At 44.4% G+C, this 26,542-nt stretch overlaps 1 protein-coding gene across 3 annotated transcripts in view; it reads left to right on the top strand.

Annotated features, from left to right (window-relative positions):
- Positions 1-26,542, top strand: part of LOC144753669 (uncharacterized) — a 248,402-nt gene that overhangs the window by 73,273 nt on the left and 148,587 nt on the right. The window contains exons 4-5 of one of the 3 annotated variants that reach the window (XR_013594522.1): positions 13,010-13,178; positions 13,328-13,726. The exons of 1 other annotated variant lie outside the window; for it this stretch is intronic. Coding sequence is in view for 1 of the 2 variants with exons in the window: in XM_078641297.1 (XP_078497423.1) it covers positions 14,262-15,674 (1,413 nt within the window). In the remaining variant the exon portion in view is untranslated. Of the gene's footprint in view, positions 1-13,009; positions 13,179-13,273; positions 24,379-26,542 lie in introns of those variants that run through there. One more of the 3 variants, XM_078641297.1, reaches the window with a different exon arrangement.

Consider the following 26,542-nt stretch of genomic DNA (forward strand, 5'->3'; position numbering starts at 1 on the left):
AGGGGCAAATTAGCAGACTAGTTGTTTGGAACCTGACTATTTTATTTAGCGACTTATGTGTAGTCATCACAAACATTTTTCCTGCTTGGGGATTTTAATTATCATATAGAAGAGTTTTTAGATATGGAAGTAGCAAAACTATTATCAGACTTAAAGACTTGAGGACTGCAACATAAGATTACAGGCCCTACTCACTCGGCGCGCCACAATCTTGGACTTAATCTTCACCACCTCTACTGCACTAACTTGTGAAGCCCATGCCTTTGACGTGGACTGACCACTCATTACTCTTCCTTCAAATACCTAAAGCTGGGTTCCCTGAGAAACAAGACCTGAGCAAAAAGACTCTCTTGTCAATTGCAGCGCATTACTCCTATCGCTGAAAAATTGGTTTTCTCTGTTACCTCGAAGGACATAGTCAAGTCAAGTCAAGTCAAAGAATTTATATAGCGCACTACATACCCAGAGGGTCTCAAGGCGCTTAGGAAGGGGAGGAGGATTATTTGTCAAATATCCACGTTTTAAGTTGCTTTCTGAATGCTAGGTGGTTCTGGGTAAGGCGAAGGTAAGTAGGGAGTGAGTTCCATGTTTTAGCAGCCAGGTATGAGAAGGATCTGCCTCCCATGGTGGTCTTGTTGATGCGAGGTACAGTGGCGAGGGCTTGGCTGGAAGAACGTAGTTGGCGGGAGGGGGTGTAGAAGGACAGTCGTGAGTTGAGGCATTCTGGTCCGATGTCGTAAAGTGATTTGTGTGCGTGGGTTAGTAGTCGGAAAGTGATTCTCTTGTTGACGGGTAGCCAGTGGAGGTCTTTCAGGTGACCAGAGATGTGTTCGTTGCGCGGGATGTCTAATATGATTCTGGCTGAGGCGTTTTGGATTCGTTGGAGTTTCTTCTGGAGTTTAGCGGTAGTACCTGCGTAGAGGGTGTTTCCGTAGTCCAGTCGGCTCGTTACCAGAGCATGGGTGACAGTTTTCCTGGTTTCGGTGGGGATCCAGCGAAATGTTTTTTTGAGCATGCGGAGAATGTTGAAGCAGGATGAGGATACGGCACTGACTTGTCTGTTCATTGAGAGTGAAGAATCCAGGATGACGCCTAGGTTCCGTGCGTGGTCTGTCGGTATGGGTGCTTTTCCAAGGGCTTCCGGCCACCAAGAGTCGTCCCATGCAGAGGGGGATGTACCTAATATGAGGACTTCTGTTTTATCTGAGTTCAGTTTCAGACGGCTGTGTTTCATCCATTCGGCGACTTCTTTCATTCCTTCGTGTAGGTTAGTTTTGGCGGTGCTGGGGTCATTGGTGAGAGAAAGGATTAGTTGAGTGTCATCCGCGTAAGAGATGATGTTGAGGTTGTGTTGGCGGGCGATGGTTGCGAGGGGGCTCATGTATACGTTGAAGAGGGTGGGGCTGAGTGAGGATCCTTGTGGTACGCCACAGATGACTTCAGTGGCCTCGGACTTGAAAGGTGGAAGGCGGACTCTCTGGGTTCTTCCGGAGAGGAACGAGGTGATCCATTCAAGTGCTTTTCCTTGTATTCCGATGTTACTGAGGCGTTGTAAAAGGGTGCTGTGGCAGACTGTGTCGAAGGCTGCAGAGAGGTCGAGGAGGATGAGGGCGACTGTGTCTCCATTGTCCAGTAGAGTTCGAATGTAGTCTGTTGCTGCGATGAGGGCGGTCTCAGTGCTGTGTTTAGCTCGGAAGCCAGATTGTGAGGAGTCGAGGGATTTGTTGGCTTCGAGGAAAGCGGCGAGCTGGTTGTTGACAGCTTTCTCGATTACTTTTGCCGGGAATGGAAGGAGCGAGATGGGGCGGTAATTTTTTAGTTCGGTGGGGTCCGCTGTGGGTTTTTTCAGAAGGGCGGTGAGTTCAGCGTGTTTCCAGCTCTCAGGAAAGGTGACCAGAGATGTGTTCGTTGCGCGGGATGTCTAATATGATTCTGGCTGAGGCGTTTTGGATTCGTTGGAGTTTCTTCTGGAGTTTAGCAGTAGTACCTGCGTAGAGGGTGTGTCCGTAGTCCAGTCGGCTCGTTACCAGAGCATGGGTGACAGTTTTCCTGGTTTCGGTGGGGATCCAACGAAATGTTTTTTCACATAAACCACACCTTAGCGGACTAGTGTAAGGCTTTAAATTCTGCCTTTGATAACATTGCTCCTTTTAGAACGCATTCTAATAATAAACACAGGACTCGCGCCCTTTGGTATCCTACAGAGCTGAGCCCGGAAAAGTCACTATGTAAAAATCTAGAGTGGCATTTAACGACCAACCCTTGCGACAGAGACCAGACACCTTTATTGCACTCTTTTTTTAGGTGCTAGATTGTTGGCTACTGTGAGGCATTTCACCAATCGTTCCTTAACGCTGAGTCCTATAACTAATGTCAATCGACTGGGAGATGCGTCTGGTGAACTGAATAAAGTCCAGAAGGTCTTGGGTCCTTGTTGTTAAAAGGTAAAGATGTTTTATGGGATACAGCCATGGATTGTAGTATGCAGGCTGCATTTTATGTACTGCCTTGGTATGCAGAGTATAAAGCTGACAATGCTAAAACTAATCCCCATCCTGGAATAAAAGAAGACACACCTAAAAATAGCTTATCCTAAAAACCCACCTTCCAAAAACAAGATACCAAACAAAAGGAGAATCTTAGGAGCTTCAGGTGATGTCCCTAGTGTCTGATTACTGGTGTTTGTTTAGGTTTACAGGAGTCCAGAGGTTACATAGCAAACCTTGTCTATGCATGCCGTGTGTTTTTCATTCATTATTCTAGTATTTATGTAATCCACTCATCGCGTGCCAAAAGGTAGATGTATTTGGCTACAGTTGTTTATATAGCCCAGACTAGATCAGGTCTGTGTCTCCGGCTCCACAGCTTGTACCCATAAAAGTGCATCAATGTCTCCTTCCCTTGGAAGCAAATCCACTTGTATTCCAGTTTAAGCATATTTATTCTCAGAGAATCAGTTTCAAAATCCACTGTTCCTCAAGTAAATTCAAATTCAGTCTGCCCAATTCATTTTGGGGGGTCTCCCTTCATCAGGGGGCGCTCGTGAGAAATCTATGTTGTATGTTGTGTGCGGAAAATAGTGACATAAGAATTAACCTGCAATGCAATCTAATCCTACATAAACATAAATGAATAGTTTACTACATGTCCTGGTAGAGCCGAACCGCAAGTCTGCGTTTGTGTTATACCAGGGTCTTCATCTTTTCGATAGTGAGAGCTACTTCTGATCGAGGAGAATCATCCTGATCTACTGCCTTTATCACGTGGCTTAGCTAAGGGTAGATGAATGCCAAGCAACCTAATTGCTGTCCTAGAGCGCCCAGTCTTGCTGTAGTGAGCACATTGCATTTGTAGCACTGGGTTAGGAAAGGTTTACCTGTAGGGCCCCTAAGCCTTTGTAGCACTGTTAGGTTTACCTGCGGGACCCAAGGCATTTATAGTACTGGTAGGAACGGTGTATCTGCGGGGTCCCCAGGGACGCGGTATTTTCATTTTATTAACGAATCACATCTGAGAGGTGAGTGTTTCACTGAGGGTTGTGGTCTCTTAGTCATGCAATACATGGGATGGCATTGTTCTCTCTGAGTGCGTGTGAAGACAGAAGACTTCTATTATCTGGCGAGTTGCCCTCCTGTTCATTGGCTCCTGTCCAGATCCTGACCCTGGTTTAACAATTCAAGATCAATGTTCAGTAGTGGCAGTCACAGTATAAGGACTGTGAGCAAGACCTGCTGTAGAGTTTTCGCTGTCCTAGGAAATATACCTACGATGATTGCAGTGTCCGATTTATTAAAAATTGCACACAGAGTACCCCTTAGAGGGGTCCCCTAAAATCTACCAATCCTTATTGTGGTCACCGACTGGCCTGAGCCAGCCTGCTACCACCAGAGTGTGTTCTGTCCTCATGGGGAGAGTGCCTGTGTACTTCGAGGTCGATAACAATGCCTTTCCTGGGTGGAGGTGCTCACTCCTCCCCTGGTCAGGAAGAGCCATCTGTGGCAAGGATTTTCAAAGGCCTTGCCGCCTTTGTAATGCGGCCCCAGCCTCTCCTCTTAGAGGGAGCAAGCGATCTTCCTGTCCTCACCCCCTTTTAGGCGCAAGGACAGGTGGAAACCTTAGATACAACAGGAGGTGTGCCCCCGCCCCCTCTGTTAACTCCATCCCTCAGGTGCTGGAGGCGAGGTGAAGTACACTTTGTAGTGCCCACCGTCTTGAAGATGATGGGACTTATCCAATCAGGGCTAGGACTATGTCCCCTTCCCGCAGGAGGTGGGCATGATAGAGGGTGTAGACACCCCAGGAAAGGGGCCCATTAGACTCTACCTGTCACTCCCTTGTAACACCCTTAAATCAAGATTTTAGGTGGCATCCCCAGACCCTGAATTTCAGTTCTTGGCGACCTAAGGGCACTGCAGCCTTCTCTGCTGGTGAGGATCTGTAGAGAACTATTGTCTTGGTCCTAGTCCTACTGGCCTGTCTGCATCCTTAGATGATCCAGAACCAAAAGGCAAGTCGTCTTGCAGCCCAGCGACCTCCATAACCGTGGGAGGACTACCTGCCTTCGATAAAGGGCAATCGAGTTTTATGTAGTGGGATTTGGCCAGGGAGTGTCAGGACAAGCCAAGCTATGTTACTCACTCTATATTTGCAGACTTTGTGTTTTTGGTCTAATCACTCTCACTAATGTGCACCGTATTTTCGTTGTCAACACCATCAATTGAGCACTTGTTCAATAAAAAGAGTTTTACAAAGTACCTGTGTCTTGGCAAGATAAGCAGTGTGCTGGCCATTTATTCAATCGAGTCTGTTGTTGAGCTCTGAGTTCAAGCTGCTCTTTAATGTAAACAGGGTCATTGATTTGGCAGTATCAGTATCTGCAGTTAAATTAGACAAAAATGACTTCTAATTGCCAACTCCCTGACACCCTGAATGGCCTCAACACAATCGCCATCGCCAAGCGTGCCTAGATCCCTCTCCCACACAGCTCTCCGTGTCCCCAAGGGATCCAGAGAATTGTAGATCAACTTCCTATAGATGGTTGAGATTTCTTTTTCGGTCAGGGGATCAATTAATAGCTGGTCCTCCAGTGGGGATGCATCAGACAACTCCCCCCCTTCTTGGATGTGACTTTGCTGAGCGTGGCCACCTGCAAATGTCAGAACCGTTTTTAGTCACCTAATTTATACTTTTGTTGTAGGATCGTGAAGGACACAAGAGCCTGTCCCCTCCACACATCGCCCAGCCACTCTAAGCTAATCAATCCCCATTTTGTGAAGCCCTGCAATCCTCCCGCTGCACTTACGAGATCACCATCTTACAGTGGAGTAATTTCAGTCAGCTTACCTTCTCAGCCTAAACACTTGGTAGCCTCTTTCCACGCCCTTACCAATGTTTGGGTATGAGTAGGCAGGGTGCACTCATACTTTCTTCGATACAGCACCGGGGTGGGGTAACCTCTCTTGCCCATGGCCAATCTATCTACCCAGTAAGCAGGTTCCTCACGGTCCGCAAAAACCCAGTTGTTGACTGCCACCAGCTGCGAGGCCCAGTAATACTTGTGAATACTCCGGACCGCTAGTCCACCTTAATAAACTCCCCTCTGCACCTTACTCAGCGTGACGTGCCGCCATCCCACAACAGGAGCCGAAGTTCTCAGACTACCTTTTGAAAAAAAAATGTCTGGTGGGATCTTAAAGGACGTTTTTTGCACAATGTACAGGAGACCCTGGAGGGCCATCACTTTAAATAGGGCCACCAGGCCCAGTAAGGAGAGTGGGAGCGTCCGCAAGTGTGGGGCATCCCAGCGAAGACGGTCTAATTTCGGGAGTATGTTCCTGCCTGTGCTCTTTTGTAATGAACACAACCAAATATTTAAAGCCATGTAGTGCCACCCTAACTGTGCACCTAGAGTGCAGCCGCAGGGCCCCTGCCACCAGCAGGAATATTAAGGACTTCTTCCAGTTGATATTATATCCTGATCAACAGGAATACCCCATATGAGAGGTCCTGGTGAAACCAAACATGTGTGAAGAGCATAGGAGACAAGAAACATCCCTGTCGGACGGCAAAGACTCGGTAGACTATATTATTGATGCGCATGCTCGCTAGAGGAGCCACATACAAGAGCTTAACAGCAGCGCCACTGGTTCAGCAAAGGAATCCCCTATTGCATGTGGTACTCCATTAAGGTGTCGGAGATTTAAGCGCGTACCCTGATGTGGCATAAAGCCCGATCGATCAGGATGAACCACTGTTGCAATTTCTGTCCGCAGGCAGATCCCCAGGGCGTTCGCAAGTACCTTAGTCTCAATATTAAGCGGGGAGATAAGTCTATAAGACCCACACTCAGTTGCTGGTTCGTCCTTTTTGGGATGACCGCCACCTCAGACGTTCTTTGGTCCTCCGGGAGACATCCTTATTTTCAGGCAGTCTGAAACATACTCTGGAGGTACTCCCTGATTTTATCCATCATGATTTTATATCATTCTAACGGGAGCTCATCAGGCCCCGTCGCTTGCCCTGTTTGCAAGGTTCTTATTGTCTTATTTATTTAGTCTACTGTCAGGTCTTGGTCTAGTGCGTCTCGGTCCTCATTCGTTAGCATTGGCAGGGTCAGGTCTTTCAGGAAGTCTCTCCCAGTATTTCTGTCCCCTTGTTGTCTGTGTCCTCAAGGATCCAGTTCCGTTCTTTGTCTTGTCTCTCTAACCATGTAAGCAACTCATTGGCTTTATCACCGACATCATAGAGACAATGCTGGGTAGCCAGCGCATGAGTGCACACTATTTTCCATTAGTGCTCTTAATGTGTGCTGCTTCAGTTGATGGTGTAATGGGAGAGAAACTGATTCCCCACTTGCCAAGCGAACCTCCAGGAAAGCACATTCCTTGTCCTGAGCTCGCACTTCAATTTACGTTCCTTCGACATTCTCCCAATCAAGGCTTGTGTCTGGCCTCAAATCACTGCCTTGAATTCACCCTATAGCACGCAAGCTGATTCAACAGGCCGCCCATTCTCCCTAAAATATAATTCTGCTCTATCTCTCATACATAAAGTGTGGCAGGGTATGCTCAGACGTGAGTCCCTTGCTCACTTTGCCACTGGATTCAAGCAAGCAGGGCCGAAGACGGCTGAAATTCCAGAAACCGGTCCCCGGAAGCTTGTTTCCGGTCCAGGGAAGGCATGGCTTGGCAGTTCGGGCTGGACTGTTCCCATGAGGCACAGGGTCAGACTGATTTGCACATGGCCATGTCTGAACTGGGGTGGCAGAGTGGGCTAAAGAACGGTGATGGATTAAACCCAGATCTGTGGACTGGGTGTGAGTGTTTGATTGGTTCAGATGCTCCGTCCATCACCCCACCCTTTTGTACTACTTTTGGCCGCCATAAGTGTGGCAGGGTATGCTCAGACGTGAGTCCCTTGCTCACTTTGCCACTGGATTCAAGCAAGCCGGGCCGAAGACGGCTGAAATGCCAGAAACCGGTCCCCGGAAGCTTGTTTCCGGTCCAGGGAAGGCATGGCTTGGTAGTTCGGGCTGGACTGTTCCCATGAGGCACAGGGGCAGACTGATTTGCATATGGCCATGTCTGAACTGGGGTGGCAGAGTGGGCTAAAGAATGGTGATGGATTAAACCCAGATCTGTGGACTGGGTGTGAGTGTTTGATTGGTTCAGATGCTCCGACCATCACCACCCCCTTTTGTACCACTATCTCTCATACAAGCTTTGAACGTCTTGTCTTTTAAATATCACGGATCAACCCTTGGGGGTAGGATGAAGTCCACAACTGGACCATCGAGTTGCACCTCCACCAGCGAATGGTCTGAGATTCCCCCTGCTATGTGCGTAACAGCTCTAAAATCAACTTTATGGACAGTCTGGGTGAAAGGATGGTGCAGGCATGCCAGACTACCATGTGCTGCAGATAAGTGTGTCCGGTTCTGATACCCGCTTCCCCTCTAGGGGCATTTAGGAGTATCATGAATATAGTATAGGTGCAGTTCTGTCACTCCAGTCACCCCAATGCGTATATGCTCTGTCGTAAGCGTCTTATCCTTCCACTGGATGAGTCAGTCTTGTCTGGGTCTCTTTCCTGTTTCCCGGCACTTGAATGGCACGCCCGAACACGAGAGAGAGCAGTGACCCACCAGCAGGCTTTTGTGGAGAGCTTTTGTCCTGGATGTAAGGCTGCATACAGTAGGGCTCCCACTCTGTCTTTTCTTTGCCTTTGCCTGAAGATCAGCAGTCCCAAGGTAGCAGTCACACCTGGCCTGTTGGTAAGTGCAGCCCCTCTGGAGGCCCTACCGTCACCAATTAAGCCCACACTGTGGCCGGCTGGACCACAGGCGTAAGCTCAGACAGGGTGTTGGAGACACTGGAGTAGTTGTAGTACCTCATGGGCCTCTGACACAGAGTAGCCAGAAATTCAGCTGCTAAAAGCCCAACACAGGCTCTCCAGGAAGCCAGTAGATTCAGACCCTGATGTGTTAGGAATTTGGCAAATGCAACCTTGAACGGGCAGTTGGCAGCACACAATCGTCCCACTGGGCCTCAACAATCACGTTGCCGTGGAGTTTTATTTTCTGCCTTGAACTGTTGGGAGAGTCTTGGCGGGGGAGGAGGGGGTCCCCCAGACTAGCTGGTCCTGCTGGATGGCTTTCCTGCCTGCCCTACAAATAACGAGGATGTGTAGGACCTTGCTTCTTCAAGGACAGCCTTGTCCTCCCTTCCCTTTCTTACCAGACAGGCAGGCTTCTAGGCAGACTTCTAGGCTCTTCAGGACAGGGACACAGCTTCTCCATTAAGTAATTCAGCCTGCAGGTGATGTCCCTTCAACTTAGATAGACTGTCAGGCTGACACCATCCCTGGTGGCACAGCAGGCACCTGGGTACTTTGTAGAGCACATTATTCCTAGGTAACAGAGGACTTTGTACTGTTTACAATCTACCAGTTTGATCTTTCCTTGCAATTGAAGGCGGCAACTCTTACATCTAAATTTCAGGTTATTAATTTGATGAGCCTGTCGACTAACATGCTTTACAGCAGCGTTTCGCGCAGGCGAAATGTTATGTCAACAGTATGTTGGCCTAGTCCCGCCTCTGTCTTGGCTAGCTCCATAAATGGAGGCTAGCCATTGGAAGACAGATCTGTCCATCAATGCCGGAGCAGATTTGTGGGCGTTCCAGCGATTTTTAGGCTTTCTGCCCACGTCATGCGGCGGTGGGCGGGTTCTTTTTTTTTTTTGGGTCTCGGCATCCTTCGTCACACCAGCCTGCTCGCTCTCCCTGTGAGGACGCAGACCCGACCCGCTCCCTACTCCGAGCTGGGGTGGGCTGCGCGATGTCACTTTCCTTGCAGGTAAGCGGAAGTGACGAACTGAACGGAAGTAAGAAAACAACCGTAAGGCTGCCCGAGGACGGAAAGCTACGGCTGCTTTCGGTAATTATTCGTGAGCATTGGTGAACCCGGGCCGCGGTGAGTGTGGTGCTCTTTCTTTGCAGGCTTAATGTTGGCCACCGGCTACAGTGACGGGGTGCAGGGCGAGAGCCGTGTAGGTGGGACTGAGTAGTGAGACCTGGGAGGGGTGCGGCGAGAGGCACGGCTGCTGCTCTGCGGGGGGTGGGTGGCAGACCGTGCCTGCGCCCCCACGAAATCAATCAATCGGGGTATACAGTCCTCGTATATCGGTCTCTTCTCAAACGAGGAGCATGCAATTCAGAAACGCATACTTCCGCTGGCCTGATGGCCTCTGGTGCCGGGATGGGGCTGGCGCATACCGCAGGGCCCCTGGGAGGGTCTGCCATTCACCCAAGCTGCGCGTTGGGTATTTTTGTATAGATCGAATGTTTTAGGTTATTTGTCTCCCCTTTAGAATTTCCCTTCCGCAAGAAGGTTTCGTGTGTCACTACATCTGCCTTCCGCTGGATCGCCACCACGCTACTCCGCCCCACCAGTGTCCCTTCCTCGTAGGTGTACCAGGAAATTCGGGGCATCCGGACCCTTTACATCGATAACCACTGCTCTGCATCCTCGCGCCAGACAAGAAGTTTGAGCTTTGCTGCCAGGTACCGAGTCTGCAAATTGGTTTTTGCTCTACCCACTCCATCCGTAGTCCTAAAACGTTAGGGCTCTGGTGCTTTCCCTTTCTAATCTTTATTCCTCAATATTGCATCCGTACCTTCTCCATTGACATCTCCAACTCTTAAAAAAATTTAAAAAATAATCCTCCCACACATGGAGTCTGCATAAACGCTAGGCCATTATGCCCTGAGACCTCATCCCCACTCAGAAGCTCGGCAGCTTCTAAATCTCATTAGGGAGTCTGGACACCGCCCCACCACTCCACCGAGCCCTCCTCACCTGTCGGACGCGAGCAGCAGAGATGGAGGCCACAGGCAAACCGAGTCTGTTCCAGGAGTAATAGAGCCCCCCCACGGGTGGAACTCAGCAGGAAAACAAAACTCCTGCTCGAGTGGGCCTGGATGTGTATTTGAATTATACTGAGTTCATGGCCCAATCGGTTATTTCAAGTGACAATGGGCTAGCAAAGAACAAAGCGCAACGACACTGTGGGCTTCTAGTACACGACTGCCAGTCCTTGTTACATGCAAATTAAACTTTATTTTAGATTCCTCTATAACAAGTCCACTGTTTCTTAGCTGGCTGGTGCACAACTACCTGCAGAGAGGGAAAAAAGATGTTGACCTCATGTAAGGCCCCACAAAGTACCCCCTCGGCCTGCCCCTTCCCTGCCCTCTTCGACAAGCCCGTCTACCAACTCTCCGCTCTTTAACTGTGCTATGGTGACCACTGTCCGCACGAAGCAAAAAAGTATTCCTTCTGAAATAAAAATAGAAAGTTATTCGTATAAATTGTAGCACCTACGATATTTAATTTCCAAAGCATCTTTATGTACAAGGACATAAGGGACATACAGGGGTGACATTCTTATGATGCATAACTGTTATTTCATTCAAAAACACTTATAGTTTTCATGATGGTGTTTACCAACAATTTGTTTTTCTAAAGTACAATTTTACTAAATTGGACCCTGCCCTGGGTAACATTGCTGTCTCAGCCGTGCAGTTGTCACTCACGTGTTCGACTTCCAGCCAGACCGCGTCAGATTTAAAGAAGGTACATTGGAGGTAATGTCACCCGTTACGCAGAGCGTTTAGGTTTAGTTCTGAAATCAGTTAAGCTTCATGAAAAACGTACTGAAGGGTGGATGCCGAAAGTACCATCAACTGTGCAGAACACGCATCGAATTCACTGGCACATGGTGTACAAATACGTCACGTTTTTAAGTTCTCAGAAGTTAGGAAGTGAGAAATGTAGGTCGACACCTATCTCCAGAAAGGGCATCTATAGAATCCACCCCACTTGGCCCACCCGAACCAGTCCTGTCTGCTCTCCATATCCCGTGACAATTGCTTAACCTCGCCAGTAATAAACAAATCCCGCCTAAGCCGTGTTGTGATTGGGCTCAGCAGCTGTATTGACAGGCCGGGCTCTCTGGGTGGACAGGACCCTCCCATGTGGATTTAGCTGCAGGACAACACTGCCTGTCCAGAAGGCCCAGACACCTGGAGGACACCTTTAAGCCGCCTCCCGGACGATTTGTACTTCAGAGGTGCCCTGGTGAGCCCCCCGTTGTAAGACGCAGACGCTAATTGGCACAAGCAGCTTGTAAATCACTTTCTACAGGCGATGGGCGGCAGTGAGCTGACGCCTGCGGTGAACTGGGGATCGGCGGCCCCAACAGAGCTCAGAGCGGTAGAAAAACAACTCTTACATTTTACCGAGAATCATAGCAGTAGAGACAAGTAAAAAAAAAGAAACCTCAATTTATGATAAACTTAACTGTTGCCTGTCGCGGATTACCAGATGCGCTTTCTTATTTGACAGCATTCATTTTCTGGTTTCATCCTTTCGCTCACAACCTTCTCTGTATTGCCAGATCTATGTGTATCACGTGATCCTGTAGTCTCACATCACTGGCCTTGTTGCTAAGTGCAGGTACTTGTACACTTCTTGCTTCGTGTTCAAGGTCCATCTTAGCTCATAAGACAGTGCAAGGCATTTTGAGCACAAGGAAAGGAGTAACTTTAGTGTCACCTTCCATACCCAAGCAGAACCAACTTCCAACCATCTCACCATTCTTCTGTTTCCAACTGTTTCCGCTTGTGTCCAACTTGACCTTTACATGCGGCCCCTCCTTGTAAACAGCAGCAGTGTGTGGGGCTCGCAATGTGTGGGGCTCGCAGTGTGTGTGGGGGGCTCGCAGTGTGTGTTGGGGGGGCCTCGCAGTGTGTGGGGCTCGCAGTGTGTGGGGGGGCTGGCAGTGTATGGGGGGGCTCTGTGTGGGTGTGTGGGGGGCTCTGTGTGGGTGTGTGGGGGGCTCTGTGTGGGTGTGTGGGGGGCTCTGTGTGGGTGTGTGGGGGGCTCTGTGTGGGGCGGCTCTGTGTAGGTGTGTGGGGGGGCTCGGTGTGGGTGGCTCTGTGTGGGTGTGTGTGGGGGGGGGCTCTGAGGGGGGGTTCTCTGTGGGTGTGGCTCTCTGTGGGTGTGTGTGTGTGGCATTTGCGAGAGATTAAGCTATTGGCATTGTAAATGACAATGCCATTTATTTATGTTTTCAAAACCAACACATAAATAAAAATGTTGTCATTTACAATGCCAATAGCTCTAACTTTTGCAAAGGCGAAACCGTTGCATTGTAAATGCTTATTTAAATATCTGTTTGGTGCCAGTGCATATGACTTTAATTTCTGCCTTTGGGATTCTATGTTACAAGTCCATAGGGTGCATGTATCCTTTGTGAGCTTAATAAAATGTTGAAAATTCTATAAATCCTCACTCCTACATCCAAGTTCTCTCAGGCTACAATTCTACACTCTGCTCTGTATAAAAACACCTCAACATTTTCAAAATTCTGCAACTCTGCATTGATTTGGCTTGTAAAATATATTTTGGGAAATTTTCATGTATTAAGTATTTAATTTTAATACTATAGGTGATTGAAATTACTGACGAAGAAAGCAAGATTTAGCACCAGGCAACTGAAGTCAGTGCCATAAGAAGGATTATTTTGAAAAACTGAAGGACATCCAGCATTCTACGTTTAAACAATTTCCAAAATCTAGGTGTGGCGAGGAAGTGGGAGCTGAGGAAAGTACTATACTGTAAGTGAAGTCTCTAATTTAGCATTGCATTAACCCAGAGCAATGCCAAATCTGTGCACAGAATAACCTTCATCTAAAACATCATGTAATTCCAGAGAGGAAGCACACACTGCATAAAAGAAAGTTATAACAAAAGGTTTCTTCTGCAGACCATCAAAGAAAAGATGCTGAGAGAAGACTCCGAAGCTGACACGTTTACAACCAAAAGATTGGAAAATCACCTTTGTTCAACAACCATTTTTAACCAGTTACACAAGTTTGAGACTATCTGACTCTGGGTAGAAAACCACGACCCACTCTGCTCACTCTTGTGAAAACCTTAAAAATTCACCACTTTATTGTGTCCATAACCATCTCAGATTGTTTGTTTTTTATTGTGTACTGTTCTGTAATTCTATGTAAATCGCCTCAACAGTATCTGCTGTGAATGAGTGATATGTAAAACTGCTCAATATAAAAATGGATTAAATGAGCACAGTTGCGCTATAGGTAATGTAAATAAATCTTCGTCTTCAGAACTACAAACCTTAACATTACACCAAACATAGAAAGGGTAAAAGGAACTGATGTTCTGAGACTCGTGATCCACAATTGTACTGTGCACGTTCTAACGCCCTCAGTTACTGCCATTACGTCAGTGCAAAAAGGTACTTATCAGTTTAATTAATAAATATCAGACTAACACCTTATCACTGCATTGTTAAGAACCTATACAAATAGATTTGAGAAAATCTTCAGTCACAAAATAAGTTGCTGCAGGATAGGCTATAACCTAAAGACTATTATCTGCTAAAAATATTTCGACAGGTGTTACAGGGCTGCTTTCAGACATATTTTGCTCAATTGAAGTGTTAAGAAGATTACACACAATTTCTTTTAGAGATAAATGCTGAACATTATCTAAACAAGCCCAACTCTAAAATTGGGTTCACTCTTACTGTGGCATATAAGCAAAAGAAAACTAAATGTAGAGATATTAACTCTAGGAATACACCTTATAAAAACACGGACTGTGAGAACAAATTCAGTGTTCAAAACCGCCTCAATCAAGGCAAAATAACCTAAGTTGGGGAAAAAAGTTACATGTGCCAAAAAAGATACAGCCATAAATCTAATCTCACAGAATTTGACACAATGCACACTGGGGGAAACCACTCTCAGTGCAAAGTATGCCAAAAAAGTTTCAGGCATAAATCTTATCTCACTGTGCATATGAGAATCCACACTGGGGAAAAACCTTATCAGTGCTCTGAATGCCAGAAAAGGTTTATTATCAAAGCGAGTCTATATCGACATGCATTAACCCACTCTGTCGAAAAACCTTACCAGTGCACTGAATGCCCAAAAAGTTTCAGCCGTAAATCTTATCTCACTGTGCATATGAGAATCCACACTGGGGAAAAACCTTATCAGTGCTCTGAATGCCAGAAAAGGTTTAGTATCAAAGCGAGTCTATATCGACATGCATTAACCCACTCTGTCGAAAAACCTTACCAGTGCACTGAATGCCCAAAAAGTTTCAGCCGTAAATCTTATCTCACTGAGCATTTGAGAATCCACACTGGGGAAAAACCTTATCAGTGCTCTGAATGCCAGAAAAGGTTTAGTATCAAAACGAGTCTATATCGACATGCATTAACCCACTCTGTGGAAAAACCTTATCAGTGCGCTGAATGCCAGAAATGTTTCAGTGACAAAAGAGCACTTACTATACATACAAGGACTCACACTGGGGAAAAACCTTACCAGTGCTCTGAATGCCAGAAATGTTTCAGTTACCAAAGCATTCTCACTTGGCATAGAAGAACCCACACTGTGGAAAAATCTTTTCAGTGCTCTGAATGCCAGAAATGTTTCATTGACAAAAGCAGTCTCACTTGGCATATAAGAACCCACACTGGGTATAAACCTTTTCAGTGCTCTGAATGCCAAAAATGTTTCAGTATAAAAAGCGGTCTCACTCAGCATATAAGAACCCACACTGGGGAAAAACCTTATGAGTGCTCCGAATGCCACAAATGTTTCAGTGTAAAAAGCAGTCTCACTAAGCATATAAGAATCCACACTGGGGAAAAGCCTTATCAGTGCTCTGAATGCCAGATATGTTTTAATCAAAAAAGCAGTCTCACTCAGCATATAAGAACCCACACTGGGGAAAAACCTTATCAGTGCTCTGAATGCCACAGATGTTTCAGTGAAAAAATCAGTCTCACTCAGCATATAAGAACCCACACTGGGGAAAAGCCTTATCAATGCTATGAATGCCACAGATGTTTCAGTGAAAAAATCAGTCTCACTCAGCATATAAGAACCCACACTGGGGAAAAGCCTTATCAATGCTCTGAATGCCACAGATGTTTCAGTGAAAAAAGCAGTCTCACTTACCATATAAGAATCCACACTGGGGAAAAGCCTTATCAGTGCTCTGAATGCCAAAAATGTTTCAGCCAAAAATCTCAACTCAGTAAACATGTGAGAATCCACACTGGTGAATAAAATTATCAGTGCTCTTAATGTCAGAAAAGATTCAGAGGTAGAGATGGTTACAAGCACCATAAGAAAACACACCATTAAAATAATTCAGTGCTCCGAATGCCAGAAAAGCATTAATTTTAAACGCAATCTCACTCTACATGAGCAGACGCACACAGGGAAAAAACATTACCAATACTGTGAATGCCAGAAATTCCTATTTGATAGGCACAGCCTCACTAACCATAAGCGACTCCATACTGATGAAAAACCTTATGAGTGCTCTGAATGCCAGAAAAGCTGCATGAGAAACTCCACACTGGAGAAAATCCTTATGCCATAAAAGCTTGAATCTGAAAGACAAGAGTTATGCTTCACGAGAGATCCCACTCTGGGGAAAAGCCTTATGAGTGCTCGAAATGCAAACAAAGTCTTGAATACAATGTCATTTCACATAAGAGAATTCACACTGGACTAAAGCCATATACAGGTGGGGAAAGGCAGAAACGTTATACTCAGAAAGGAGATCTCACTAAACATGAGAAATGCATCCACATGAGGTGAAAAGTAAGGCATAGCTTGAGTTGCAGGAAATTTTCTAACAACCTGACTTTACATGAGAGAACACATATTGTAGTTGCAATAGGATTCATCAAGAAACACTTGCAGGATAACTTAGGCTGCCCGCATGTACCTTCCAAAGAAATTTCAGGCCTGGAAATATTTTTAATTGCAACAGAATCCACAATTAGAGTATCTGAAAGTTACAAAACTCTCAAGGTCTTTACTTTACACAGAGAAGTGTTAGTGCTTGCAAAAATCAACTAATTGCCAATGAAATCACAATAATAATGTCTTAAATATCTACCCAAAAGGTTTCTACTTGCCCATGTTTCTTAACATATGACTGATATCTATTTTTCCATGATAAGATTAAGCCTATGCGGAGTTCCTCGGTGAGAAACTCCGCAAAGTGACAAAAAAACTCTGGCGGTCTACACGGAGTTCCGCGAGCAGTGGAGTGCGTAAGGGTCATGCCGTTTGTGGTGATTTCATCCCATGTCGGAGAATCATTTGGCCCTTCTCTTCCAAGAAGTTATGGATCTCTTTGCCAAGGGAACTATCAAACGCATCCCTGTGCCAGAAGTAGGTCAGGGTTGCTACTCCCACTACTTCTTGGTACCCAAAAAGACATAGGCCTGCATCCTATCTTAGTCCTCAGGGACATCAACGGCTTCCTCCGAAAGAAGAAGTTCAAGATGTTAACCTTATCTCAGGTCTTGTCTGCCTTCGACCCTGGAGATTTGATGGTAGCGTTGGACTTGCAGGATACTTACTTTCACATCCCCGTTTTGCCTGCCCACCGGCATTACCTACGGTTCCCGGTAGGCCACGTGCATTTTCAGTTTACCACGCTCCCCTTTGGCCTTATCAGCCCCCCCCGGGTGTTCACGAAAGTGATGGCGATGATCGCAGCTCATCTGCGCAGATCAGGGGTTCCAGTCTTCCCCTATCTCGACGACTGGCTGTTGAAGGCGAGCTCGCCCAGGTCGTCTCCCACCTCCAGACTACGACGGACTTCCTGCATTTGCTGGGGTTCACAGTTAACGTGCTGAAGTCGCACCTGATTCCCTCCTATAAGCTCCTTTTCATCGGAGCAGTTCTGGACACAGCACAGTTTTGGGTCTATCCTCCCTAGCAGCAAGTCCAGGATATTCGGGCTATGATACCGATGTTTCAGCCTCCATCCCGGTGTTTGTGCCTCCTGCATCCTGCTGGTGCATCATGCCAGATGGCATATACGTGCTCTGCAGTGGGACCTGAAGTTTCAGTGGGCGCAGCACCAGGGGAATCTTTCCGATGACGTTCAGATTTCGGAGGGGACTGCAAGTCAGTTGCAGTGGTGGTTCACGAACCAGGATTGGGTCAACAGCAGATCCATCTCCCTTCCCCAACCTGACTTCACAGTAGTGACGGATGCGTCACTCCTGGGTTGGAGCGGCCATATGGGAATGCCGGAGATCATAGGCCTCTGGTCTCTGGCGGAGTCCAGGCACCACATCAACCCTCTGGAGCTCCGGGCGATTTGTCTTGCACTGAAGGCATTCCTTCTTTCTGTCAAAGGAAGAGTGGTTCAGGTGTTCACGGACAACACCACCACCATGTGGGACTGCAACAAACAGGGCAGGGTGGGGTCGTGGACCGTATTTCAAGAGGCTCTTCGCCTTTGGACATGGCTGGAACATCAGGGCATATCTCTGGTAGTTCAACACTTAACAGGTTCACTGAACGCCACGACGGACAAACTCAGCCGCCAGTGCATGATGGATCACAAATGGCATCTTCACTCGAAGGTGGTGCTAGGTCTCTTTCAGTAGTGGGGAGAGCCTTGGTTAGATCTATTCGCCACCGAAGAGACTGCTCAATGTCAGCAGTTATGCGTGTTAGAGTTTCCAAGGTGGCTCTCGCTCGGCGACCCTTTTCGTTGCGAGTGGAGTTGCGGCCTCCTGTACCACTTCTGCCAAGATTGCTGAAGAAGATCAAACGCGATCAGTCCCAAGTCTGGTACCCCGAGCTCTTGAGCATGGCGATCGATCCTATTGTTAACAGATTTTTGAAGTGCATTACTCATCTCTTTCCTCCTTCTCCTTTCATAATGCCCTAGTGGGAGTTGAATCTTGTCCTCACTTACCTTATGTGTGCACCCTTTGAGCGCCTACATAATTGTCCTCTTCGCCTCCTTAGAAGACTGCTTTTTTGCTTGCCATCGCCTCTGCTTGCAGGATGAGTGAGCTTCAGGCTTATCTTCCAGACCTCCCTTTCTTGCTGTCCATCCGGACAAAGTAGTCCTCCGTATAAGCCCTCTGTTCTGCCCAAAGTGATTGCCTCTTTCCACATAGGTCTGACCATCACATTACCTACCTTCTTCCCACCTCTGCTGTGTTTTTCTCTGCCAGGCGCATGACATATAGACTGTTCACACACTTTCTGTAGTATGCTTCGTTCTGGGCAGATAAACTCTAATCCCCACTCTACATCTAACCTCGTGTTAGTGCAGCCCGATGTAAACAGTAATTGTAATGTATTTAGATTTACATAACACTTACTACCCCATATGAACTTTAAAGCGCATTTTCGGCGAGTAGCACGCTATTCCAGGATCCAAAAATGATTAGTGGTGAATTAGTGTAGGGAAATATAAAATGTATTTGAGAGCTGCACATGTTGGTCTGTTAGTTGGGTTAAAAAAGATAGTGGGGGGATAGAAGAGGGAAGGTTTTGCATTTGTATAGCGCTTGCTACCCCTGATGAAGTGTTGAAGCGCTTTTCGGCGAGTAGCATGCTACTCCAGATCCCAAAAAGATGAATAGACAGATCAATTATGGTGGGTAGGTTGTTTGATTATATACAGACAACTGAACGAAAATGTATAAAATTCTGTTGTAAAGTTGTATCCAAGAGACAAGTATAGTCTCTGATAATCATGTATACAATACTGATACATTTTAAGTTGGCTTGCCATCAAGACTGATGCCCCGTAATGTTGATGCAAAGTCATCTGTGCTGGAGTATCTTAGACTCTTGTTGAATTGTACCATCCACCTTGTAGGTACTGCTATTTGTATCAGGTCCACGTTGTAGGCAGACACAAACGCCTAAATTGTGCGCTATTTATATTAAGCATAATGTAGGTCAGCAGATGACAGTAACCACTGTACAAGTTGTATTAGGTGCTTAGAAGTAGAGTGACATAGAGGGCAATAAACACTCACTAAATCTTTTTTTTATTATTAACAGTGCTCATAAGACCATACAATTCAATACCATGTACAAATAGCCCATTGGGGAACAGTTCAGGCATCATCTGGGGATTACACATCCGAGAAACACAAGTGTCTTTCATGAATACAAATTGACTACTCCTCCAAGGACTGCACTGTATTATTGACACGGGCGAAAAGGAAAACTAGCAGTCAGGCGGCGCACTGATTGTATACCCCCAACCTGACAGGATGATGACAGACCCCAACCACCTGCAGCGGAAACGTGCCACCTCACTTAATAGCTGCCAGACGCTTTACTATGTAAGCAGACTGGTGGTTTACAACTGCGCCTACTTTGGGGCACCACATGTATTTTCCAGCATAATCTGGTGTGCTCCCCCCCCCTGTGTGGGATGATAGCACCCACTGAAAACTGCACCGTTGTGTAGTCTGGGACAATGCACCTTCCATGTAATTCTGAACTGTGCCTTTAAATACGGTACTATTTTGTGTGCCTATTTAATTCAGGTATACAAAGAATGTGGTACTACTTGTATACTAGGGACGGACAAGGAAGATTGAATTTCTATGGTGGCAGAAATGTTTTTGTCAAAGTGCTTTATGCCCTAAATACTCTCCCGTACCCTGAACATATTGAGATTACGTAGAATACACCTCTGCGTACCTAATGCTGCCATTTGTATTTCAAGATCAGTGATTAATGTGGCTTTATCAAGTTTAAAGCCATTGGGCGTTTCCGACCTGTCTGATACTTGCATATGGAAAAGATGGGTCATTTGAACCTAAAGATAGATAAACATATTCATAGGTCACAATTTATGTCTGCATCTAATATAAAACTGTAAATTAGGAGAGGTGATAAGTGAGAAGTTAAAGGCAGCCGCTAATCGAGCTGCATTTGTACATAGGCCTTCCTATATTATGATATCTATTCCTGCTTAAGTCTTTAATTGTAATGAATACTTTAATACCCAGGCATGAAGTCATCCTCGAGCTGTTTAGATAATCCACCTGTCTCGCCACTTCTTCCCCACTGCATCCTTAACCAGTGGCCTAGCCAGTGTGCCTTGGGCCCCAAGGCAATAAAGGAAATGTGACCTCTGCCGTTTATTTGGACTGTGGAAAACAGCAACAATCATTGTTCTGTGGGCCCCTCAGGCCTCTGTTTGAACTGTGACAAACAGCAGTTATCAGGGTTCAGTGGGCCTTTAAGGCATCTGGGACCTGGTGCCACTGCACCTGCTGCACCAATGGGAAGCTAAGCCCCTGCCCTTAACAGCTTCTATTCTAGCCCCACTGGAGAACCGAAACAGCCAAGTACTGATCTGGCCATATATGCAGGCATGCAGCCGCCTCTTCCTCTGAATGGATATAAGTCGCATGAAAGCAGCATGCGGGAAACAACCATTTTCTGAGGTAAATTCAACCAACACCTCTTCTGTTCCAACCTGAATCCATTTAAAACCAGGGACGAAAAAACGGTTCAACGTCATCCCTTGCTTATCAGAATGGTAAAACAGATTCATCTAACATTACAGTGTACCACATAACAAATTGTGATTCTGTTTACAAATTAAAACTAGCATGCATATAGAAAGGGCAGCCTTTGGCCAAAATAGCCATTTTCCCTACCCATACTTTTAACACATCTTATACAAAAAATGCAAATTACATTGTCATCCGGAAATTGTCATTAGCGCCTACTCATAACCAAATGCCACTTAGAATTGTCTTTCACTTCAAGCTTTCAAAGGTATATTAATATAAAAGCAGTATTGAATTTTTTGACGTTGTGTACTCTTACCAGAAACGTTTGATTAACCAGTTATAAAATCACGTCTAGCTTAGTTACTTTACAGTCTTCTTTTTTTTAATAGTAATTATTTCACATTGTTACTGAATATGCATGGCTAAACACTTATAAGGTCCCAAAGGCGAGACCTATTGGCTATGACAATGCTTGTTATTGATTGAGTACATTGAGCGGAAGAACTTTTGATTAAGTCCTGAAGAATGCCGCAAACACCTATTTGGAGGGTTAATAGGCTGAAACATGTTGACCTCTTATTGACTCTAACAGTGCATATATATTTCTCCCACAGTGTGTCCTATTTTTAATCCTGGCCCAGGGGTGTAAAAATAATGGAAACCACATACCCTTTAGCAAGTTTTAACTTTCACTCTGCTGCCCCCACTACCCTGAGCTCATTATTGTGGTATTTAGTATACCTTTCTCTATAACAAAATATGCCTGAACTCCTCCCTCTCAGTGAGGGGGTTGTTTCATGGTGCAAGGAGATTCCCAATAAGGAAGCATGCCAACTATGGTGGGTGAGGGAAATTGTCCTTTTAAAGGGATATTTCATCTTAGCTAGGTCTTCATTTGCAACAGTAATCCTCAGAGACCCAAGGGCTTCTTGATTGTGGTAGAAATGCATTTTTACCCCTTCATTGTACGTTCAATTACAGATCATTGCATGAAATGTGATCTATGTAGGGAAAATACTCTGTGTACTGACAAAATGTGTTAAAATAACAGAAAGTTGATCATCGCAAATATAACTAGAATGTTAATTCTAGCATATTTTTGATACCACAAGGTATAAGAAATTTGGGGATCTTTATCTGATATCTTTATCAGTAAGTTATCTGAAATTATTGAACATAAACTTTTCCAAGTATTATTTCGAAAGATTAAGGAATTGGTCTTTTCTAAACTAACCCCAGTGCGTATAACTACAATAATCACCTCTCTCAAATCAATATTGTGCTTGTTTTAGTGAGTAAGCTAAATGATCTAAGAGAAGCCAGGAACTGGCGTCAGTATTTTATCTTAGGAAGCTTCAAGTTAGAGAGTGAAAACACTTTTTAGAATGCCCCAAAAATTGTGATAAAGATATTTCAATATGTTTGACAAAAAGAATAGGTACATTTCCTGACAATATTGAAATTCTGAACTAACAGGAACAAATATTTAAACGACATTACAAAAATATTAGAGACTAAATTTCAGCAATATAGGAAATACTGAGGTTTGTGTACTAATAATCCATTTGATAAAAAGTGGTTGCTTTTGGAGTCAGCACACTAGTGTGTCTGTGATTGTTTTTAAATAAAGGCATTTTTAATGCTCCCCGTATTACTTTCAGATTCACAAATGTCCCCTTGGGTTACTACCTCCTGTTACTTTTTTTCAGTCCACATATGGTTTCAAAGTTCAATACATACCTTAACAATGTATTAAATATTCAGAAGGGAAACTATTAACATTCCCCTTCCAAATTCTGAATTGTTAAATGGCCTTAGTACATTTCAAAATGGGGTTTAGCATTTGCAAACTCTGTGAATTACTGAACCAGTAGACTTTGTTAACAATAAAACATGAGGCAATTTTTCTCAATTCCCTCCAAATTAAGTTTGCTGATATTGTTAGTTGAATGATAACCGGTGCATGTACCTATTTAGTGTTAGTGTTGCTTCAGATCAAATAAAAACCATCACACATAACTCTTACACAATACTTAAAGACAGAATTTCTGACATCCAGCGTTAATGCTTTGTTAAATATATTTGCAAATGTTGTCACTTAAACAGGAAAGCAGCTAAAGCAGTCTCTGGACATAAAATAGGATGTAATCCTAATCTTTAGATACATTTTCTGAGTTTCAGGAACAATGTGTGTCTTCTGGGTTTACTCTAAACCACTATAATAAACATATTCAATGATTTTAGATTTGATCTGTTTGTACTGGTTTCCATTGCAGACAATTATCTAGATTTAGACCAAGGATCAATTCCACCCATGGCTTTTAAAATCTATTAATCAATGATCTGTATTAGTGTTATTGCAACTAAAACTGTAATAGAACTGATCTGAGAGATGAACCTTCAAGTATTATGCTCAGTCAATTTATTGAACAAACTATGGAGTTAAAATCTGAATAGATTAGATCCTCAAGCATTGCCTGACCACTGTATTTTACATCAATAGATTACTTATCAGCACATTTTCTCTAAGTACAATTCAGTCATCTTCTATTTTTCGCGGAGCTCATGCTGGGTCTGTTAGAACTCTTTCAAAAATCTGACATTTAAATGTCCCAAAAATCAGGAATTCTAGTTTTAAGCCTGGTCAAACCTTAATGAATGCTAAAACCAAAAGATGCCCTTCTGTTCCTACATTTTATTGTGTACCATGGTTCAGAAATGGCATGTTTTTGCTTTCGGAGGTAAAATTCTAAACATATTTATTGTTATTGCCAGCCGAAAAATTATCACTAATTGGGAAGATAACAACAAGTGGTCTTGTGATGCTTGCTGGAATGGGAAGTGTTTAATCAAAAAGTGGATGGAATTCAAGTTTAGGAGACAATTTTTACAAAAGTGTATGGATTTTGTATATATTTCAAATTGTTGATCTCCAAAGTGGCCTAAATAAATAAATTGAATTGAAATTCAAGTTTATCATTTGAATCCTATTGTTGGAAAAGATGTGATTTTGAACTCCATGAGGCGGTTCTTTTCCAGAAAGCATTCAGGTTGTAATCATGAGTCAAATAATGCTGAGGAGGTTAAAATATTCTAATTGAATTCTAATTACATATGAAATGTTCATTGTTCAATATATTTCTCTTGGACTGTATTGCTTAAGCAAAATAATTAGTATTTGTTTTTCTATATGTAGGAAGCATTACATTAATGAAATCACTGTATCCCGCCTTCTTTGTTTCCTTTCCTGTTTTTATCAACGTTTCTATTGTTGAACTTTAAAGATTGCCCGAAATTAGGAATTGTGCTCTACATAACTTTGCTGTGTTACAGTATGTTGATTTTTATGTACTACTTTTGTCTCTTATGTGAATGGCAACTGATGTTTTGTTTTGCTTTAATAATCAGCTTATGTTTTTTAGGTTTTATTATTCAAATAAAATGTTTCAAACACAACAAATGGTAGTTGATATGTATTTACAACTGCAGCATTTTTATTGTATGGGCAGTTTCAAAGCGGCCACAAATATGGTATGTGGGATGACTGAGGACCACATTGGCATCAGCAGGGAGAGGTTTCGGCAAGTGATTAGGGATACATGCAAGGTTGGAAGTAGGGGGAACAAAGCATGTACATTGTGTGGACTGTGACTCCTGGAGTTAGTGTGAGGGATACCATGCTACCCTGTAAATGAATCCCCTAGTGATTATTATCAACAAACTTTATTCGGTTTTATAAAAGAAAAACATCTTCCAAGTTACAGATTGACAAATATAATATGTCCAAGTTAATCAGAACACAAGATAAAAATTAATGAATTACAACAGTAGCTTTTTGCGTCTGTGAGATCTCAATGAATGCCATCATCAGAATCGGTAGCCGCTGGGGACAACACAGTGCATGGGCTGTTACTGGTTCAAGCAAAGTATCAAGATCCGTTGGCATGACTGATGGGAGTGTGAGACATGTGTCTAACACGCATTCTTCTCTGCATAGCAGGCAGCGTAGAACAGGTAGGATGCAATCTTGCCTAATTGGTCTGAATGACAGAAACCATGTGGTATTTAATTCTCTTAGACGAGGTAGTCCCAAAATGTGAACGATGCGCTCACGACACTTCATCGCCAGTAGAGTGGTTTCCATGGAGAACTAGGTGTCGTTTGTGAAATGACTTGCCATATCGCAGCAATAGAAGCAAAAATAGTATTCCTGCAGCGAGTCCCAAAATGAGAGGCAATCCGCCAAACACAGAGTGCACAAAGTTTGGAAATATTACCAGGACTGCTTCAAAAGGTGCTAACAGTCCAGAAAATACGGTCTTAAATACATCTACAATACCACTCGTATCAGACATGTTTAAGATACGACTTAACATTTCTGAGAAATGTATAGGGCAATGTGTAGTTAAGAGGGCATGTAACTCTGCAGAAGTCCTTGCGCTTTGCAGATCATAGGTTTCTTTGGCCGAGGTCAGTGGCACTGTTTTTTGCAAAAGAATGGCTCTCATTCTGCTTAAAGTATCAATTTGTATAGAAGAGATGTTCAGTGAAGGCCAAAGTGGCGACTCCCGGCTGTCTTGGTTTTAGGAAACAATACTTGCATACAGCAAGTGACCCTGGCTGACACAGTTACTAGATATGGTATTCCTGGCAACATTCCACAGCAGCTGCGATCATTCAACGTAAGGTAACTCCCGTTCTAAAGTTGTCCAAAAATTGGATCATTCACCGCAGCTGGTGAACCCTGCAGGTGGGAGGATAGGTTTTTAGAGGAACTATCGCAGGCCCTGTGTAATTTTATACCCTGACATAGGAGAGAACTGCTTAGTGCATTTTCACAATTTTCCCCGCTAAGAAATACTTCACGACCCCCACTCCAACATCTGTATGTGTACGGCAATTCCCAGGATGTCTTGATGTATTCTTTACCCAACCTTTTATATGTGCCTGCTGGTATATGTTGTAGGCAATATTGAAAATGGAAAATTGTAACAGACTGAGTGAATGTTCCAATGTATAATCCATTCCATAACTGGCTTTTCAGCGACAGTAAATGGCAATCTTTCCAGTTTTTCAATGCTCAGCACCGTATTGTCTGCTCCCCTTTGTGCTAATTTGATCTGTTTATCAGTGAGATTGAATTCTGAAAACAGTGACGTTGTATAGCCTGAATGAAGGTTTTGCAACGTCCAGCCTAATAGCATGATAGAACGTACTTGCGACTGACCATGTTGCAACATGACCAAGTCCTGTTCCATGATGTCTATGGCAGAAGACACTATGCTATCTAAAGAATATATCCTGGACCACAGAGTCGTTAGCCCATTGTCAACCACAGAGAGACCACAGAGAGAGATTTCTCTAAATGAATACGATCAATTTCTCGTATTCGTTCTGCAGTCTGCTTGCGTAATTTTCCATGCTTCATTATAAGCAGCAAAGATCCCGGCATATATAAAACGTTTATGACGCAGTGTTCTTGTTCCTAGCAACAATTCCCTAAGATCAACGCCATCTTTAAGTAAAGATAAGTGTTGCTTTATATCCTTAAGTGTAGATCTATGTAACCAATCAAGGCAAAGTTTCCCTACACTGTATGTTGTTACTATTCCTGGATGC

Source organism: Lissotriton helveticus, chromosome 1_1 (genome assembly GCF_964261635.1).
Source record: "Lissotriton helveticus chromosome 1_1, aLisHel1.1, whole genome shotgun sequence".
Lineage (NCBI taxonomy): Eukaryota > Metazoa > Chordata > Amphibia > Caudata > Salamandridae > Lissotriton > Lissotriton helveticus.